The sequence below is a fragment of the Zosterops lateralis genome (genome assembly GCF_965231275.1).
Source record: "Zosterops lateralis genome assembly, chromosome: 1".
NCBI lineage: Eukaryota > Metazoa > Chordata > Aves > Passeriformes > Zosteropidae > Zosterops > Zosterops lateralis.
Genome location: NC_139762.1, coordinates 80,254,533 through 80,276,074, shown reverse-complemented (window position 1 = coordinate 80,276,074; position 21,542 = coordinate 80,254,533). Strand labels below are relative to the sequence as shown.

At 40.1% G+C, this 21,542-nt stretch overlaps 1 protein-coding gene across 3 annotated transcripts in view; it reads right to left on the bottom strand.

Annotated features, from left to right (window-relative positions):
- The window catches only part of CTNND2 (catenin delta 2), a 419,330-nt gene that overhangs the window by 241,698 nt on the left and 156,090 nt on the right, over positions 1-21,542 (bottom strand). For all 3 annotated transcript variants that reach the window (XM_083856451.1, XM_083856449.1, XM_083856450.1), the window contains exon 7: positions 9,060-9,254. In XM_083856451.1, the coding sequence (XP_083712577.1) occupies positions 9,060-9,254 (195 nt within the window). The remainder of the gene's footprint in view (positions 1-9,059; positions 9,255-21,542) is intronic.

The window sequence follows — 21,542 nt, the reverse complement described above, 5'->3', positions numbered from 1 at the left end:
AAGGCAGGCTTTTTTTTTATTACCATGAAGGTGGTAAAGGAGCAACTGGAACAGGCCCAGAGAGGTGGTAGATGCCTCATCCCCAGAGACATTCAAAGTCAGGTTGGACAGGGCTCTGAGAAACCTAATGTGGTTGAATATGTCCCTGCTTACTGCAGAGGGTTTGGACTACCGGAGCTTTGGAGGCCCCCTGCAACCAAATCTATTCTATATGACTCTATCATTCTGTTTTAAACTATTTCATAACCATTAAAAAACCCCAACAAATTTCAAAGGTCAAAAGATTAAGGCTTAATACCTTAAAAATGGTTCAAGAACAGCTTATCTGTAAAAGCAGACAGAAAAACAATCCGTTTGTGATAAAACAACTACAATAAAGTAGCTTAATTGTTCTTGAAAGAGTAAATCACTCTAAAGGATTCAGACATCTAAATTTTTCATATGTCAACTTTTTGAGTATTGGAAAATTGCTTCACAATACGTAAAAAATACACATTGAAAAAATTACTTCTAAAAATTTCAGATATCCAGTACTTTATTACATACCAAGACAAACATTTATGGTTTTATGAAAATTATGTCCTTTGGCTCAATTCATGCACCCTTTGTAGCCTCATTCTCCTTTTGTACAGGACAACAAAGGAGGTAAGAGATATGACAAAAAGTTGAGAACCAAAGAAGGGGTAAGCTGGACCAACATAAAGAACACGCAGCAAACCAAGCCCTTGGGCATTCCAAAGCAGCATTAAGAAGCCCATGAACACCCTCTTCCATTCTTGCTGTAAAAAACTGTAAAAAAAATTCCTTGGACCTACTCAGCAATTACTGTTCCCAGAGACCTCTGGTCCCCTTGATGGCAAGGTAGGGCCATCGGGCAGCAGAGCAGCATTCCCTCCTTGGACAAGGCAAGGTCTCTGCCCCACCATGCAGCTGCAGAGGGAAGGCAGGGCAGAGGCAGGGAAATGGTGGCCAGTGCAGCTTTCCAGAAGCCACTCCACAGTGCCAGACTTCTGTCTACCAGGTCAGTGAGATGGAAGTTTGAAGAGGTCAGGCCTTTCCTACAGGAAGGGAGCTCCCAGAGAGCAGTGCCAAATGACATATGAACCTGGCTCTGAGAACCTGGACTGCCCCACTTCAGTCATGCAAAGCAAATGAGAAGAGGAGGAGGTCAGACTCATTTGAACACCCCCAAGAACCAAAACTAGCAACCTCCCCTCTCTGAAAAAAAAAAAATCTCAAACAAACTAAGAGCACAATTAGTTTTGTATGGGCTGTTCTCCTGCCTGGGGCAGAAGAAAAATAGGGATTTGACTTCTCCCTCTCTACTTCTCCTTTAGGTCATGAATAGAGATATGAACCTCACCACAGACAGCTCATCAGACAGAACAAGGAGGCAGCTCAGCCATGTTGTGAGAAAGCCATCAACCCAGTGACAAAAGAACCAGGTTTTCTTGTACACCTTCTCCTTGGACACTGTTTAAACTCCAGGACAACAAAAGCCCAGGCCAAGTGTGGCAGGAATGATGCAGCAAATGCTGCCACTGCCACAGGCTCCTTTTCCCATCTCTGCAGTAGTATCTAGTCCATGAAGAAAGACTGGACTCCAGCAGCAAACACTGCTTCCACCTTACTAAAGCAAGGCACACTTTTACAGGAGAAAGGCAACATTACTGTGAGCAGCACTTGAGTTAAGGCATCCCTTGGTGCAGACTCTTCCTTCGGCAAATGAAGTATGAGGCAGGAGTGGGATGGAAGGCAGAGAAGAGGACAAGAGCATCTGTCCCGATACACAATGGCAATTCTCACCTTTGGAAGTTTTTCCTGAGCTGCATCACAGGACAATGAAATAGCACGTTTTTCCCTGCCACTGGCAAATGGCCAGGAGCAACAGATAACTCTTCCCTTTGAAAAGCAACTGCCTTGGCTGTTTACAGCTCTCCAGTCAGCATTCTTCCTCCACACAGAAACTCAGCTTGCAAACAGATATATTTCTGCTTTGCATCTGCCATCACAAATTCCATGGTCCTCTTCTCTTGGACTGGTACTCTGTGCCATGGTGCCCAGGAAGTGGTGCAATCTCTGGCAGCACAGCTTTTGGTAACAGACTTCTTCAGAGGTGCTGGTGTACTGGTGGGAGCACTCAAGCATCAGTTGGAGGAATCTGAGGGAAATGGACCTGGCCTGAAGGAATGGAGGCCATCAGAGAAGCCTGAGGGCAGCCTGGTGACTGTCTGCACACACAGGGACATTGGGCAGCTCTGAAGGTAGCACAAGAAGTGCTGCAGGAGGGCACCTGCTACAAACATGTTTCCCGACCCAAAGGTAACCCATTGCAAGGGCATGCCTCATAAGTCCTTCAAATCCCACCCTAAGCTACTCTTAAGAGACAATACAAACTTTTACTGCTTACCCTTCTACGATCCTTTCAAGGAATCCTTTCTTTCAGGGTTCTCTTTAATTTCAGTAGTATCAATCACAGACACCACTCCTTATTCTCCTAAGGCTCTCAGAATGGTCTTTGCAGTACCTTTCATGCCCTGTCTTCATCAAGCAGGCAGCTCAGGTCCATGAACCCAGCAGTCCAACAAGCATCATGTTTGATGGTCATGTAACCACACAAAGCTGCTGGACTTTGAAGTCCATTCAACTATGACTGAAGTGCCTCATACTTTCCCCATGGTGACCTTCAGGGGACTGAGACAGAGACCATTATCAGGCTGTGTCATCCCCAGACCATCCCTAAGCTTTCATCCAGGCTTTCATCAGGTTCCCCTGATGTCAGTGAGATGCATGTACCCTTCACAGAGCTGAGGACAGGCTCACTCCTCCAGTGTATCCTTGTCACTTTTGTAAGGTTGGGGTCAAAAGTATTCACCTGCAGCCCCTGAAACCAGTGAGTGCTCTTAAAGCATGAGTACTCTGCAGGTTTAAAGATCTGAATGCTCACAGTTCACCCGCAGTACCAGGGCTCTTACACAGCAACACTTACCTTATCTGATAAAGTCCCTCTTTGTAAGAAGTTCAGAACAAGAACAGCTCTCCCATTTCTCATCCCTCCCTCCCAGACAGTATCAAGGCTATTACAAACTTTATCTGGAAATTACATCCTTTTTACAGAAGAGGGCTCATCTGTTTCTCTGAGGGACCACAGCAGAAGCATGAGCTCCCAGAGTGTGATGACAACTGTTCACACAGACCCCACAGCTGCCAAAGGTGTGCTCCTGAACTGCAGCTCAGCACTGACAGCCCAGAGCAGTCAGGATGCTCTGTCCTCAAGGCAGCTACAGAAATCCCAGGCTTTCTAAATAGTGTGATTTTGCCTGTTTTGCCTGTTTTCATGTTTGATGTGGATTAAACGTCAATAACTATAGACTAAACCTCTAGTTCGAAATTCTAATTCTCCAAATAACCAAACAATCATTGATTCTATGTGCCACCCTGGCTGAAAGGCAACCCTCCTCCCTCTTAATCAACAGCCCTCTTCAAATTCCATCAGTGTTCATGTAAACATCCCATCAAATAAGCTTATCTCTACTATATAAATAATTCAAAACCTTTAGGTTTATGAGGAAAATCAGTAACAAACCTGCCTGAACAAAAATCATTAGTGTTATTAAGTTGGGTTACAAATACAAGCTATATGTTGCTATTCAATAAATAAATTAATTTTCTTTTTGTGTTGTGTCTCAGTACTTCTCCAAGCACATCCTTTGAGGCTTCCCATTTTGAAAGGAAAATTTCACACTTACTGCTTTTTGTGCAAAAGTTTGGGCTGGTACTTTTTATATGAGAGAAGGCATTATCTTTTGAAGACCAAAAGGGATTATTAAGTTAAAGCTTAAGAACCAAAAGTGCTTTTACAGCTACTGCTATCAAATTTGAAACATTATTTTTAGCTTAGACAGCACAACAGTAACACACCCAGTTATAATTTACACAACAGGTACAGGCTGGCTGGAGAATGGATCAAGACGAGACCTGGGGAGACAGACTTGGGACTGTTTGTGGATGAAAAGCTCAACATGACCTGGCAATTTGCGTTTGCGATCCAGAAATCCAACTGTGTCCTGGGCTGCATCCAAAGCAGCACGGCCAGGAGGGCAGGGACAGGATTCTGTCCCTCTGCTCTGCTCTGGTGAGACCCCACCTGCAGGGCTGCACCCAGCTCTGGGAGCCTCTGTACAGGAAGGACAGGGAACTGTTGGAGTGAGTTGAGAAGAGGCCACCGAGATGATCAGAGGGCTGGAGCACCTCTCCTGTAAGGACAGGCCAAGAGGGTTGGAGTTGTTCAGCCTGGAGAAGAGAAGGCTCCAGGAAGACATTAGAGCCCTCTTCAGTACCTGAAGAGGCCCACAAGAGCTGGAGAGTGACTTTTCACAAGAGCACTAAGTGATAGGACAAGGGGGAATGGACTTAAACTGAAGGAGGAAAGGTTTAGATAAGATATCAGAAGAAATTCTTTACTGTGACAGTGGTAAGACATAAGACACTGGAACAGGCTGCCCAGAGAAGCTGTGGACTCTCCATCCCTGGAAGTGCTCAAGACCAGGCTGGATGGGGCTCTGAACAACCTGGTCTAGTGCAAGGTTTCCTACCAATGACAGGGAAGATGGAATGTGATGGTCTTTAAGGTCCTTTCCTACACAAACCATTCTGTGATTCTATGAAGAATTCATCCTATCTAAAGCTATTAGGGGAGATGTACCTTCTGCAGTAGCTGTGCAGAACTATCACCATGCATTTCATTCTCAGACGAAATACAAAGAAAATACTAAAGTTAAAAACCAAATCATCACCCCAAAAACAGTGAGTGCACACAACAAACTTAATTTAGTTTGCCCCATAGAGAAATTTTATCTCACTGAATTTTGCTTCATTCACCTAGAAGATGAAAAACTCTTCAGGAGACTTTATTCTCAGTTGTGTAAACATTCTTGAATGTAGTATGTATTTAAGAGCTCACAAAGGAGAAAGAGGTGATGTCTATAGTAGGTAACCATTCTTGGTCACTTTTCCAAAATAGGTGAAATTTTCAAATTCAGAAATAATGTTCTTTTAAAATCAAACAAACAAACCAAACAAAAACCTCTTAAAAATCCTCTCAAACCCCACAAAGTACAACAAAACTAAAAAAAACCCCAACCATCAAAAAAAAAAAAAAATCCCACAATAAATGGTTTGCAAGTATAACTAACTTAGTTATTTCCAATGGGCAGTGTTAACTGCAGAGAAGAAAATCCAGGCCTTGGACAACATTTTAAACTAAGTCTACCTTCCCTTTTCTTTCTGTCAGATGTGGAAAAGCATGCATCATCTTCATGATTGTAATGGTTTTAACGTTTGCCTGTTTCTATTTGCTAAACTTAGTACAATGGTCTGAGTATTTACTCTTTTACTTTCTGTGAGATAGGATTAGGAGAAAAGCAAAGCAGGCCTAAACTTAAAGGTATAAAGATAGATTTATAAACACACACTAAAAGAAAAAGTGAGAACTAAAACTAAACTTTCAAAATACTTTCCCTTCCCTCACCAGCTTATTTTCTTTTCCACAGACAATGGATAAGGACAAAACTCAGAACTTTAGGTCAGTACTACTTATAAAACACTCCTTTTAGTCCTTTTAGAGAGAGAAGTCTCTCCTGATGAGTTGTGGTAACTTTCCACAAGAAAGAATAGTCCGCTTGAGGCTTTTAACTTTCACAAAAGCATCTGCCCAGGGGAAAAATCTGCAGTTGTGGACCTCCCATATTAGGTAGCTTTTCCGGTGATTACATATGGGCCATGCACTCATGCCTACTGGGGTGTCATTTTAAAAATGAACAGTCCAAACACAAAGGATTTCTTCATCTCATGGGACAGAGATCTCTTTTCACTTCTTCACTAGTGCAGAGGGCTTCTTATCTCCCCCTGTTCAAACATCTCATGGGATCACAAGATCACAGCTACTAATTCAACATTCAGTCAATTACAGCTACCTTTGCTCAAATCTACAAATCTGAACAATCATTTCCTCAGTTCATATTTACCACGATTTAAAGGGATATTCTAGCCTATTACAGTCTGTTACCAAAGCTCATAGGAGATTTTCAGCCTAGGACCAAGGCATCTTCTCATCTCTTCCACCTAAGCAGTCACTCTTCCTTCACTGACTCTAATATCTTCGTATTGTCCTTTTATATGTCCCCAGTTTGGCGTTTTTTGTCACTTACAGAAGGGTTAGGGCTTTGGAAGTGTCATCTGTGCAAGGAAAGAGTTAATATCTTGCCCAGGGCCTGCAGTGGTCACATTATCTCTGCTGGGCAGCAGCCTCTAGGGTTTCAAAGCTGCAAGGATGGGGGAAGAGAATTGGCAGGGCAGGACTCAGGGTGGCCTGGCTGGTGGATGCCTCTGCCAAGATGACCACTGGGGTGGGCCCGACCCAACCAAGCCCGTAGCTGCTACCAGGGGCCTGGGGGACATCTCTCCCGGCTCGGCTGGCTCAGGGTAGGCTTTAAAATGAGGTGATGTTAATCTGTAGGCTCCCCTGCCCTGCTGGGAGCCGATGGGTCCTGGGGCAGGGCCGGCTCCCCTCAGCAGGAGAGCGGAGGGGTCTGGCCAGCCTGGACTGCACGGAGTGGCCACAGGGCCCCGTGTTACCTGCTCCTCCAGCGGGAAGGGAAAGGGCCCACTCGGACACAGCCTCAGCTTTATATGTGTATTCCCAAAGTCACATCCAGCTTCCTCAGTGGTTAAACAACAGGTTACTATCTAAAATTGGTCTCTGATAGGTCCCTGTCCTTTCCACAAGAAATTAACAGGTCCTTACAGGGTTACAGGGAACTGCTTCTCCTTTAACAAAAAGCCAAGGTGTGTTAACTCATGACAATGAAAAAAGCTGTTTTTGTGATACACAAAGGGTGTGAAGAATGGTGTAGGAAGGAGCACACTGAAGTCTTAAGGATCCCCACTCTGCCATGACTCGTGCACATGGAATCTACGGGCCATGAAGCCTTGGCATGTGTCTTCATGGAGTACACAGTAATCTACATCCCTCAGATCTTACACCAAACAGCAATCTAGTCCTAAAATAAAAAAAGCCAATCAATCAAATATTTAAGAAAACCCAATAAAGAAAAAAAAAAAGTGCAAATTTGAATTCCTTTCCCTCCTTCCTGTTTATTTGAAAAACTGTATGGTCTCTATCAGAAAGGATATGTTCCTACTGGTATTTGTTCTAGAGGCAGGAGTCCAAGAGCTGATCCAATCCAGCTCAAAATTCCCTCTGAACACTGACAGCTCCTCAGGCTGGCTGTGTGAAAGGCTGACAGCTACCAACAGAACAACAGAGTGATCGGCCTGGCATGCATCCATCTGCCTTCATCTGCCCTGACCCTGATGATAGGGGTGCAGGGGGGAAGGCAAGGGAGGATTAACCCAACAGAAAGCTGGACTGATGGGGTCTTCCCTCAGAGTGAGCCTGCAGCAGCATTCAAATCCACATCCCAAGTGGCAAAACAAAACCCACCTTCACAGGGCATGTTTCTGCTACTCATATGACTGGGATTTTTTTAGTTTTTCCTTCTGAAAACCCATCTTTGTGTGTAACCAACTAACATCCCGAGTCCCAGTTTAATTCAGTGTAATTGTTATCTATGTTGAGTAGGTTTCCTTCCTTACGGAGATGGTGTGTGCACCACAGTCACAAGACAGCCTGCTACTTCAGCAGACAACCAAGGGATATTTTGCAGGCAAAACAAGAAACCTTCTTCAAGGCATGTCTGGGAAATAGAGACTCATACAGGCAATATGAGGCAGCCACATGTGGAACAGGAGGCTTAAAGTTCAATAGAAACAGTAGTTTCAGTCACTACCACTGCCTCCACTGCTCACTGATGTAGGCAGAGATTTTGTCCCCATCATGCAAAGAATAGTAATTTTTCCTCATATATATGTGTGACTCTATACAAAACATAAGACTGTTGTAGTTTCTTTAACAGGAGAGAAACGGTGTAATGGTGCTCTTCAAAAAGCCTAAAGCTGTTACAGGTATTTTGCTAGATAATTGTCTGGATAAATTATCTTTTTCAGATTTCCTCTTGGGTGTTGCTCTGAACACCCAAACTTGCATAAAGCAGTAGGACACACAAAAACTGCCAGCTTTTCCCTTAAAGAGGGTTTTTAAAAAGAGTTTAAAAAAATAGTTTTAAAAGAAAGCAAAGTATCTTGCTCTGAAAAGTGCACTTAACTTTTCCTTGATGAAAATAGGAGTGATCTGAAAATGGACATAATCTTCCCTCTTTGATCAACACAGCAAAGATGAAACACCAGAAATACTTACAATTCCTAAGGCAAGTTTCTTCTACATCTGCTTTAGGCTATTTTGGCTGCAGCATTTATATACTCTAATTATTTTGTGCATTAAATACCATAAATATCCCTGTTGATTTTTGATCTATTTGTGGGTTCTGACAAACAGCTGTATTTCATTGGGTTGAGAGGACATTTTGCAAGTAAGACTTGTACACCAACACATTTCAGGGACAATCATTATTATTTATGGATAAACCAGTGATGTCAACAGCTCTTTCCTATGTTATAGTTCAATTTTATGTCTGTGTACCTATACCAAAGCATACCTCTGTGGGACAGAGGAAGAACATTTACTTATGATTTACTTTGAAAGCAAGTGAACAATCACTTAGTTTCATGTGGCAGGAACTTCGCATCGCAAAAAATGCCTTTGTAAGCAAAAAAATCCTACCAATTTCTTCAGAGACAACAGATCTTTCTCCAAGACAATATACTAGATTAACAGAAGTATTTTCTCTCTCGTTTTGAGTAAGGTCCTTCTCCAAATTAGCTTAACCTACTGTACATGTGTATTGCACAACATTAAGTATTTCTCCCTTTCATGCGTGTATTTAGGGTTCTATTAATAGCTGCAATCTGCAAAAGTGATTTTATTTGACTGGCATGCACAGAATACATTTGTTTAAGCACATCAGGAAGAGAAGAGTTAGTAGCAGAGAGTAAGTTACATATCCCATAGAAAGACAATCATGCAGGTTACATCCACCTACCTGTACTAGTGCGATATGTGCCTGTGTGTGCTGGTTGCAGAGGGTCCCCCTGACTCTGGCTGAGACTCCTCATAGGGGGCTTCTGATAAACTCTGTCTTCGTAAATAGGATCTATATGGTGCTCTGGAGACTGCAGTGCCCTTAACTCGGAGCCAAGGTGGCTGTGCTGGCTGCTGTAAGATGCTCGAGACCCAGCTGCAAACAGATTCATAAGAGACGTTTAAGAAGGAGAAAATGAGAGACAAATACAGGATCTGACTATTAAAATTTTATTTGAAAGTAGCACTTAAACACACACAAAAAAAATCCCCAAACCAAACTAAACCCAAACCAATTCACCTCCTGCAAAAAAACCCCAAAAGCCCAAAAAAACCCAAACAAACGAGAAAAGGCAAAGCATGTGCAACCCAGGAATGTCCTCAACGAAACGGGTCCAGGACTGGGGGAGGTAGGAGGGTTGGGGAGAAAGAAGCAGCAGCAGTCAGAAAAGTTTCATATTATGCCCATATCTGATGATTTACAAATGAAATAAGCCGGAGCTGATGAATGGATGTAGTTCTACATGAAGGCTGATCTTCTGAATGCTTCACAGAAGTGCAATAGAATGGTTGTGCCTTATCAACATTTTGTCTTCAACACTTTGAAAAAAAGCAAGTTGCTAAGACTTTCTACAACTTAAATATCCTCTGAGAATGAATAAATTAAACACGCCTCCTGAAAAAACTATTTTAAGGATACAGCTTATTTCCTTTTTTTTTTTTTTTGTAAATAACAAAATCAAACGTGATTTTATTAAAACATTTTCTTATTCTCCTATTAAAAATAGATTATATTATAACATTTAAAAAAGAGACTTTGATATTTCCAGCCATGATTGAAGTTGTCACTTCAATCCTTTTGCCACTCAGGTACTTTAGCTCTGTGGTCTGTTATCAAGACTGGCAAGGAGAGTCAGGGGGATGCCATACAAACATTACACATTTTGAAGGTAAAAATAAAGTAGGCAGTAAGTATGCAAGTAACACTCAGCAAATGTCAGGTCTATACCACAAAGTGGCAACATGCTACTTAAGTGCTTAGAAAAATAATCAAAGATACAACTATTATGGTCCTTGCTGCTAGTTCTCTGAGGCTGAGATCCTGGATGTAGGTGATGTTCCACTGGCTGAGCTTGTACTGCTCAGACCATGGGTGTAGCCATCCCTGCTGAAAGCCACAATCATTGTGTTGACAGTGGTTTTGTTGCATAAACAGACACTAAGTCCTTCTTAAATGCAAAGCACAGATATAAAGTAAGGTGAAATAGCAGCACAGGATAGAAATGAGAAATATAAACCGAAACAACATTACTTAAACTTTAATACAAATTGTCTGGAGAAAAAAATATTCTTTATTTATTCCCTTTTCTTCCTTTAATCAGCTTGTGCCATACATGTGCTTTCTTCTGAATTTTTCAACATTTGTGCATGTTTTTAGTGGAATGCCCTATTTGCATATTCTTCCCTTCAAACATTTTTCAGTCTGACTTGCCATTAGCACACTGCTGAAAGTAATTCTGTTGCTCCCCTTACTAGAAAGTCTGCCAAGAACCCCAAAGACATATTTTATCTCTAACTACAGCAATTATCCAGAAAGTTGATATCCCTATTACAGAATTAAATTCTTCATGGTCTACATTTTCAATGCGCTCTTTAGCCCTGCACCCTTGAGACTGATTTTTGGAACAGCTGAACCACTCCCACCAAGGTCTAGTATCATTCAGAGTGGCCTCTAAAACAGCCTGTTATGATTATGTCCAAATTTCAGTGCATATTTGGTTCAATCTGTATTCAGAGGAAAAAATACAGAAAAATCAAGGAGAACATTTCAGACATTTAACAGTGTATCAACAAAGCAGACTTGCTACAGAATGAAGAATTACAGCCCATTCTAGAAGCACTACAATTCTTTTGCCCACATACAAGTTAACAGTGCTTCTTGAACAGTAGATTTTCTTCCTAATCCAGCTTCCTATATGCCAAAATATTTTTCCCATTGAACTCAGTAGCAGTATAACCCAGACATGAGCATGCTTCCAAACTGGTATGGTAATCTTCTGGTGAGGTGGGTGTAACTCAACTTCCTCCATACTCTACCAATAGTTCAGCATTTTCAAGTGCTGATACTAGTCTAAATAGAAGCTTAAAATTAGTTTATTATGCTAATATTGAACAGAGATTTATTTGCAAATTACACAAGTAATTAAGACTTTAACACTACTGTACTAAAGAGCAAGCACATCTATAACCAAAGAAACTTCTTGACCAAAACATTTAACCAACCTGACTTGACTGAAATCAGTGAAGTGGCAATCTAAAAACAACTTCAAGGCATCTGAGTAACAACATTATGACTGAACATCTACCCTAAGAAGTTCAAGAGTTAAAACCCTGTCAGGGAGTAATTGCCACTATCCCTTTAACATTTCAAGAAAATGAAGATTTCAACAGGTAACTAAAATATTTTCATTTTAGAAACGAAACCACTCTCAAATCTCAGAAATTGAGGCCATTTTAAAAGCGTGTCTCTTAAACATCTTTAGGTTCAAGCAAAAATTATACTTTTCTATATGCAATTTTACTACACTATTTCCAAATTATCCAATATCAATATATAAACACAAAATACTACTACCCTTTAAGGTTCTTACATCTAGTTAAAAAGACAATAAATCAGAAAATTTATAAAAAGATGTAATGCCATCATAATTTTTTTAATGCTTCTATGAAGTTGGTATTTAAAAAACTAGAACAGCAAGTTGATTTAAATTAAAATTTCTTTCCAGTTGCTCCCAGAAGTTTTTCTATGTATTAAACTATTCAAATCTCAACTGAGGAGCAACAGGTTTTTATTGCATACTTTATTTAAATACTAAAATCAACTAACAGTAGGTGTTATATCAAGAATTATATCCAGGAAAGATCACAGAAATAACTTGAGGATTTCAGACACCTGAATCCCACCTCATCTACACACAACCCTCCACCATATTCTGCTGCTTTGGAAGGCACTGGAGAAACAGCTGAGATAACTGATCAAAACAAAGACCATGAACTCAAAGAACTGATGTCACTGAGGAAAGGTGTAACATCCCTGCTCAGCAGCCAACAGCTACATCCTTGCCCACTCAAAGCTGCAAGCTCATCTGTATCACTGCATTCAAAAACACTTGCACTAATGCAGCTTGAAGCTCACAGAGGCTGGAAAAGCAACCAGATCAGAATGCAAAAGCAACAACCAATATGACTACTAGGAAGCAACAGAACATAAGATCACCAAGACCCACAAGCAGTCTCACCTAAGGAGGCCCAGTGCCCTCAGAAGTGGTTTCCCTAAACCCAGAGGCACCATGAATGCCCAGCTCAGCCCAAACTGCAGTTGCCTGCTTTTCCCAGCTGCTATCCCTTCACCCCACCAACAGCACTGCCCCTTCTCTGGGCTGCCTGAAATCAAAGCAGTGATGTGCATCCAGGCCACTCGCTTTTCTCCTACGTATTTTGAAAATGGACTCAGCCCTACTCCCTGGCCAGTCCACCCTGACAGCAATGTTATTTTTCCTTCAGAGACGTAATCAGGCATCAAGCCTGTTCAGAGACAGGTCTATACTCAAGTTCAAAGACAACTCATTAAACTTTCAGTCCTGCTAGCCATTATTTACAGATGATGTATCCAGCACCATAGCATATCCAAGAATTCTCATGATCATGGTAGTGAAGAAGTGGGGTAGTAAATTAATTAAAAAAACCCAACCAAACCAAACAAATCCAAAACCACTGAGAAGAACTAAGCCAGTATTTAGGGGTTCAAGAAACGATAAATTAATTAATTGTTCCAATAGTCCAATCTTGTTTGACAAAAGACTGAGAAATAATTTGATTGCAATGCCAGAGATGCATTACAGCAGAAAGTATATAGAAGACTATACAGCTCTAAAATAGCTGTGAGAGGCACCAAATTAAGAAAAAAAAAGTTACATTTATTTTTTAGAACAGAAACTGATTAACTATATGAACAAAAGCATACAGTAAGGAGAGTATTCTCTGCCTTCTGAAGCCAAAACTGAAACCTGAAAGCAAGAATGTCCCTTCTTCTGCATCACTGTGGAGCTTTCAGAAGTCATCTGTGGCCAGGGTCCACCGGGATATCACATGAGACTCCAGCCAAGTGAACTGGATTAGGGCAACAATGACAACCTGGAGTGTCCAGATGAAAATACACATTCCTACACGTGGTATTTCCTCTCTTCCCACATTCAAGAAGGGTAATAGAAACAATACATGAAAAGTGCAGTCCTACAAAATTGGATCAAAAAGTCAATCTCCACTCTCTACAGCTGAAAAAACCCCACCCTACTGGCTAATTTTTTCCACATTAGTTAGATACATTCCTCAGTCTTATACCTAAGTAGTTGTTTCCTAGGAAAATGCTCTTTTCTGACAAAGTCTCACTTCCCACAGGAAGATAAACACTGTAATCAGACAAGTGTTACATGAGAGAATTACATGAAATAATCCCTAATTGCTCCTCAGAGCTGGTGCAAGCTGTCAAGAAAATAAACACAACAGACACATTTGAATGACACCACTGATCTGACAGTTTAGGTCAATAAAGTAAACCAATATATTGGCATTTGTCATTGCAAGAAACTAAAAACATTAAAATTACTGAAATTAATGGATCATGGGCATTTCCGTATGCTCTAATAAACCTTGGATAGTTTTTATTTGTGCCCCTTTTGAAAGCCTTTATAACCTGCCATCGTGCCTTGCTGCAGATTTAAGAAGAAGCCCTACAAAGTCATGATACTCTCTAAACATCTCTTAATAGCAAGAGCATACAGTACTGTCCTCCTGTCCAGGATTTAAGAACTCCTTGGAAACACAAAATATGCAAATGGTAATCTTGATGTTAAAAAAGCCATTCAGATTTGACCGGATAAACCATTCAGCTCTCATTCAGGAATCCTTGATCATTAAATACATTAAATAATTGATCAAGAGTCCTGTTAAACAAGTTCCTTGTGTATATGAGGGAGGAACATCATTAGTGAGACATGAGCTGAGGATCAACAAGCATATTTTATTATCCCTTATCAGTTACATGTTAACAATTTAATTTAATTAATTTAAGTTTGTCGCAACTCCACACCTTTCAACACACAGGGGACCTCTGGCTACTTGAGGCTCTAGATATCAAAATTAGACTGAACACACTACAACATTTCACACTTAGAAGATGCATCTGTCTGACAAGGAAGATTAAAGATCCACAGCAGGCTGCATCAATTCTTAATTTTAAATATAATGACAATGTTGCTTAGACTACAAGTTTTTTTAAAAAAACAAACAACGACCAACCCCAGACTATGGTAAAACTGCAATAAGCCCATCACTGAGATAAGGGCCTGCAGGCACAGAATCTGAAAGAGAATCACAGAAATGTTGTGGCTTTGATATACTGCATGCTTTTCAGATGACTGAAAGAATTTTTTTAAACAGCACATTACAGCTGAAAATCCTTTTTGACATAAATTTCTCTTAGACACTTTTCCTGAAATGCTACTATCAAATAAATAGTAGCATAATACTAATGCTAATTATTAAATAAATATGTGTATACAGTAGATAGCTTCACTCCAATTCTGAAAAAAGCAACATGTGAGAAAGAGTATATGAATAGTGGGATTTTACTCTGAACTCATATGTAATGAAACCTGTTTTAAAAATACTAATCTGTTTTAATTCACATGGTAAAGAAATGGATGTGAACACAAGTGCAGAATTAGAAGTGAACAGGAGAAGCAGAGTCAAACATTCACAGCTCAAGTTTTGATACTGACTTTGTTCTGTGCCAGAAGTTTATGCAGAAACATCTCCAAAATGCCTGCCTGAATGTATGCATTTCTAATCATAACATCAGAAAGTAGGATCTCCAAGTAATATGGATATAAATAAAACTAATAAAACTCAGATAACAGGAATGTAACAGCACTGTGTGATGAAAATTACTGTATTGAAGAAAAGAAAACACTTCTAATCTGACTACTGAAAGTGAATACAAATTGTTAAGACAGGACAGATGGTTAAATTAACCAGTAAGACACGCTCAGCCATATGGCAGTACCAGCTAATGCACACCTTGGTACATCATCTTGGGCCCCAGCACGCCAAAGATCTGCAGTCACCAGAATCAGGACACAGTCTCAGTGAATTCTTTCTAACTGGGTTTAGGGGTTTTTTTAAACATAGGATTCTCACCTGTTTAGATTTTACATATACATAAACACAAATGTATCAATTTTTTCCTTCCCAAAATAATACAATGAAAGATTAACTAATGAAAGCTCAGAATTAAAACTCATTTCTGTCTTCACACTTTTTCCATTCTCACTACATTATTCTCTCTATGACTCGGGACTATTTGTACAGATACAGAGAGAAATAAAGCCCTCAGTGAATTGACTAATTACACATGACATCTTTCAACTGATATCAAACTCTGGATGTCTGAAAAAATCCTCATGGATACGCTACTTTGGCATCCTCAGCCCACACTATAGGAGTTCACCACCAAACAAAAAGTCTGTGCCCCAATATTCCAAGCTCCCAGAACTGAAACAGCCTTGCCTCACCTGTCAGCATCTTAGATTGCTTTTCCTCAGGTTTTCTAGTTAAAAGATTGAAGTGCAGTGCGATGCATGGTCTGGAGTGTTTCTTGCAAACTCTCACTGCACTGTCAAACCTATTAGCAGTGTCACCGTCAGGATACTGCCGCCTTCAGCTTACTCTGTGTGGAATTTCCCAGACATAATTTGTCCATTAACCAGATTAAGTATCTTAGGAAAGTCTCCTCAAAACAGATTGGCTTTGGCTGCTTAAGGGACACCACCAAACCAGCATCTGAACTAGGGCCAGCAGTTTTCACATCAGTGCTAAAAACAGAGAAAGGAAGGAGGAAAAAAGGTATTACACATCTATGAGTGTAATAAACGGGCCCCAAAAAAACTTTAAAAATCATTCAATAAAGCTTATTATGTCTTATAAGAAGTACCCACATAATTTTTATCCCGTTTAAACTAGTTTTTAACCAAATATTGGCATCCGCTACATTTCTCAGCATATTTAAAAGAAAAATAAAGGTAAAAATATCTTTAATGGTCTCTGATTTTAGTCATGCAATCTGATTTTACTGCATGTATTGTATCAGTTATCATAATTCTAAGAATCTAGGGAAAACAGAAAAATCACACTATAAATTTGTACCTCATCCCAAGCATTTTCTTCTTTCTGCTACTGCCCTCATTCTGTTGAAAAGCATACACCTGCTTAAAACATTTTACCAGAAATAAATTACTAGTGGGAAATAAAAGTTTGACTGGGAGCAAAGATATAAGAGGCAAATAGAGCCAGAAAGAAGTAGAAGATTAAATGTGACAGACAAGTTCACGGAGATAATTCCTATTTCATTTTTGATCTAGGGTACTGTCAATGAAGAAAAAACTAAAAACAGAAACTGCCCCAAAGCAAGGACTACCATACATCAACAACTTGCCTTCAGCAGGGAAGGAAGATTTTTTTTTTTTTTTTTAACCATTTAGCAAATGATCATACGGGGTGTTACTTTGTGTTTGTGTGGGTTTTTTTCCCTCTGATGTCTTAAGCTCTGCCTCTTCCATGCCCCTCAACCCTGCCAATTTTACAAGAAGAGAGAAAAGAAGTCCCATGCACAAATGGGAACAGCTGCTGCTATCTGGTTATACAAATCAGTGTTCCTAACTTTCCTGCTCGCTACCCACTTTGAGTGAGAGCCGAGTGCCTCAGCAACAGGATGATGTTACTAAGCAACACGGCCAAGCAGCTCTGCATAAGCTGTTTGGATAGTTCACCCCGGCTACACGACAATTGAAAACGATATTAGGCCTTTGTAGCAGCAGAAATCTTTGAAGTTTTGCTTATCTTGATCTTACAAAAGATAGAAATGTATTATTTCCAATTCTGAATGCTAATAGTTTGTGTTGCACCATGGGTTCTATGCTGATGCAGGGGCTGAGGTGATGCATTCAACTCAGCAAGTAAAGGAATTAAATACTGATGTACTTGACGAGACATGCCCCAAAAGCAAATAGCCATAGAAAAAAATCTCTGTGGGATAGTCTGTGAAACCCCACAGTGAATGCTTCCCTGACAAGGATTGCAAACCAAAGGGAAGTAACTCCCTTTGGAGCGCATCCTCAATTCCCCAAGGCTGGGTCTTCCTTCTTTCACAAGAATGTACCTAAGCAAACTTGGAGACCCAATTTCTGCTGTTTAAGCAGACGTATAGGCTAAACATCCAAAACCCCAAAGGTCTTTGTAGGCCTAGAGACCACTTCCAGCTGCATGAGTGATTTGCTAAAAAGCACTGCTGCCTCCAGCAAAACAAATCAGGCACTATTGCACTAATGCCTGCTGGTGAAAATTTAACTTTCTGATCGTGTTTAACACTGTGGAAAAGCACAGCAGCTAAAAAACCCAGCAATTCTGAAGCCTTCCCCAAACCAAGCATCAGCTCAGTCAACCTTAAATGGAGCAAGTCCTCACAGCAGCTCTGGTGCAGGGGGAAGGGGAAAACCTTTCCACATCAACTCCTCCCTGCACCAAGATCAGAAAGAATATTCAGAGCTTAAATACAACTAGAATTGAAATTCTCAAGACTTTCACAGAGAATGTTAAGGAAGGTGCTCTGTGAAACAGTGGTTCCCAAATGAAAAAACAGACTCTGTGCAACACTGTGGGACACCAGAAAAATAAAACTCAATTGGGTAATGAAGTGTCAAGTCTGCCCAAATGCAGTATTCCTCAACTGGCTTTTGCTGGGCAACCTGAATTCTTTATCTAATTGTACTGCCATTCCTAGAAGTTCACAGTTCCAAGAAGTGGTTTTCCTGCTAACAGGGAAAAGGCAATCAAAGTTCTAATGAATCTAGATCACGCATGCACCTTTTAAAAGGTATTAACTTATTATGAATATTCTTGTTTTGAAAACCTGAGTTACGGTTTCTGACAGACACAGCGAAAATCTCAGACACTGCATCTGGGGTTTGCTCACAGAAAAGTGTTGGCAACTTGTCTTTTGTAATTTCTTTTACAAGAAGATTGCGCATTATTAGAAGTGTGAACAATACTAACTTTTGGAAAGTTTATCTGTAACTTTTTGTAGTCAAGCTTGCTTTTCATTAAGAGAATACAGAAAAGCATCAGTAGTATTTTTTCTTTCATATAAGGTCATCTTTGATAGAATGTTAAACACTTTCTTCTCCCAGAGACTTTTTCCTCCTCAGTGAACACTTAACTTGCAGTCCCTGGTTTCTAGACTTCACCAAGATGTAAGATATGAGTATGTGACATTCCAGGAGAAAAAAATTGAGCTCATTATCTTTGTCTTTTTCTCAATGCCAAGTTCAAGAAAGGGAAGATATCTCTGGATATTCTCTGACAGTCTATTACTCATCAAGTCTTCACTATCCATTGGAGACTCGTTGCATTTAAAATACCGGAGTTAAAACATGGATGTTTTATTAAACGTATACACAATCAAATTGAATACAATCTAACTAAAGAATTGAGTCATGACTGTAAAGAAGTTTAGACCAACAATCAACCACTTTTACAATTATGCTCAAAAGATTATTGTACTATTATTCAAGCTGGTTTTAGGTTGTTTCCACTATGTACCTATTGAGACCTCTGCTAGAAAACTTAAAATAATCTCCTATTATGAAAATCATTGTAATTTAAAGCATTTTAACAGGGATGCTCTAAATAAAAGAAATGCTGAATGCAGAGACAAAGAAAAGGAATACTGTTAACACCATGACATGAGTAGCTCAAGGACTTAAAATCTATGCTGAAATAATCACTGTATCCCATAAAATAGAGTTCTCTTTTAATTCACTATTCTTACTAATATAGCAATCAGTCAATAGCATGTATTTAGTATCCAACTTCCAAAAACTCAGGAAAATACCTTATGTAAAACCTTTCACAATAAGCAATAAGCAAAGGCTGAAATGCATGGCTACAGATTCTTTTTAGCAGGAACTTATTGTAAAGGAAAAAAAAAAAAAGAGAGAGAGAGCAGAGAAGAAAAGAAACAAACACAGCAAAACAGACTTTGCAATTAAGCTCACAAATTCAGATTATTGCTGAAAAACATGGCCAGGACCTTAGGCTGATAGAGTGCTGTCACTCCAGCAGATAGTCTATGCTAAAATGAAACGGCCATGACAAATGCTGCAGGAGACAAATGGTGAAAGAAGGTCACTGGCAAAAGGAAAGCAGATCTAAGATAAGGAACATAAGAAATGTGTTCACAGCAGTTTGCAATAAACTACTGGAAGTGTTCAGCTCCAAGAATGGCTTCTAATTTCAATCAGAAGAATGAGATTCCCGTAGTCCAAAGGTGACAAGCGCTTGAGGCATTCTGAAGTGTCACGGAATTAGTTCCTGGTTATTCATAAATGTAAATTGACACTATTTGCATGTCAAATGGCTGCCCTGCCTGGGAAGACAACACTTCCATGGCCACATGGCTGGCTGAAGACATATGCATCAAGTTTTGCTTGATTTTACAGATGCACTCCAAAACCTACTGCATACTGAAAAAAAAGCAGTGATATGCAATCACAACCTTGATAAACTTCAGAGAAAAGAAGTCTGTCAGCTAAGACAGCTAATTCTTGAATTCTTGAATTCACAAGATAGGATCTTAACCATGGCAGAACACAAACTAGATCACTTTGGAGGAGATGCTCAGTTATGTTCAGCATTAGCTGATTCTTGCCAAAGTCATCTCAGGGTGCAACACAGACAAGGATGATATGAGCTACACAGGAACTACAACTTCAGACAGAAAAAAGCCCAACATTTCTATGAATAGACCGTGAAGACTCTGGAGTTTGGTCAGAGACCAGACAAAGTGCAATCATGGCTGGAGGGACACTGTATTCACTAGGGCTATTGGGTTCAAATCTTTTGAGGGAAAATGGAGGAGCACTAGCTGACAAAGATGCTCCAGTCAAACACATCATGGTTGGTTAATCAAAGCCCTAAAATCAAAGGCTGATGGTGAAAAGCCACGCAGAACACACCTTTAGCTCTCACTCCCTCCTTGGTCACATGAATTATAGAAATATAGAAAGACCTGGGTTGGAAGGAACCTTAAAAATCATCTAGTTCCAAACACCCCTCACCATGGGCAGGGATGAACTATCCTAAAAGCTGCCAGGGACTCAACTCATCTTGTCTTTTTCCAAGGAAAGTAATCCATCACCAAATTAATTACTCTTACCAGGATTCAGCACTCTTAATGAATAACCTCTATTTACTATGTGAAGTTATGTAATCTAGCAGCCTCTCCTCTGTCAAGAAGTGGAGGAAACACATGAAGTCAGGTCTGTGTACAACAAGCTTCTGTATTTCTTGATGATACATGCAAGACAGTTCAGAAGGGATGAAGGCTAGAAAGTGTCTCTTGCCTACAGAGGGTCACAGCTGTGTACAGTTCTCCAGATGAAGTCCTAACCCCAGTTCTTCTTGTTATGTGAGGCCATGTTAGGCCATGAAATATTCTTTTATGTTCCTAATACAGGTGGCTGAAATATGCTGTACTCAACCACGTCACACAGGTATTTTCCTACTCCTCTTTTCAGCCAAAGATGCTGAACATGTACTAGCTAGTACGTGTATTATTACCTCGGCTCCAATTCTGTTCTTTCCCTCCCATCTGCAAAATCCTTTCTACACAGGATTTATCTTCCTCTCTTCTGAAAATGCCTCCTAATATTCCACTATCAAGAAGTTTCCTTGGCTTATTTCACAGTTTTGTGCCAAGACAGTAAAATGAAAAAGTGTTTTTCAAGTAGCCAAACAAGTTCTATTTGTGGAACTTTATTAGGATCACCCTTCCTTTCCATTACTTCAGTCTTCAAAATGACAAACTGAAAATGTTCCTTTACCCAGGTTCCTGCCCAACTATACCCTTGCGAGAATATCCATCTTCTCCAGCTTAACTAAACATTTCCCAAGTGGCACTACAGAAAATCCATGCTCAAAGCCCTGACAGGAAATAGAAAGACATCAAATATCATCTAAGAAAAGGTCAGTAAGCAGGTCATCCCAGCACAATCTGTTTTTGGAGAACTTATGTTGCAAATTATCCCATTAACCATTTATTCCCTTCATGTCTTATCCTTTCTATCAGTTTATGTTGTACTGCCCAAAGAGTGCTGTGATTAGTGGGTCTGTAAATTTTCTTTCATTCAGTCCTTCCTTTCTTCAGGGTATAACAGCCCCAAATACACAAAGGGCTGTCATCTTGTCTCCCTCCACTTTCTTTTCCCCCACAAATACCTGAAAGAGTCCAGCTCACCCTCCTTTACAGACCATGCTCCCAGGACTTTGAAGA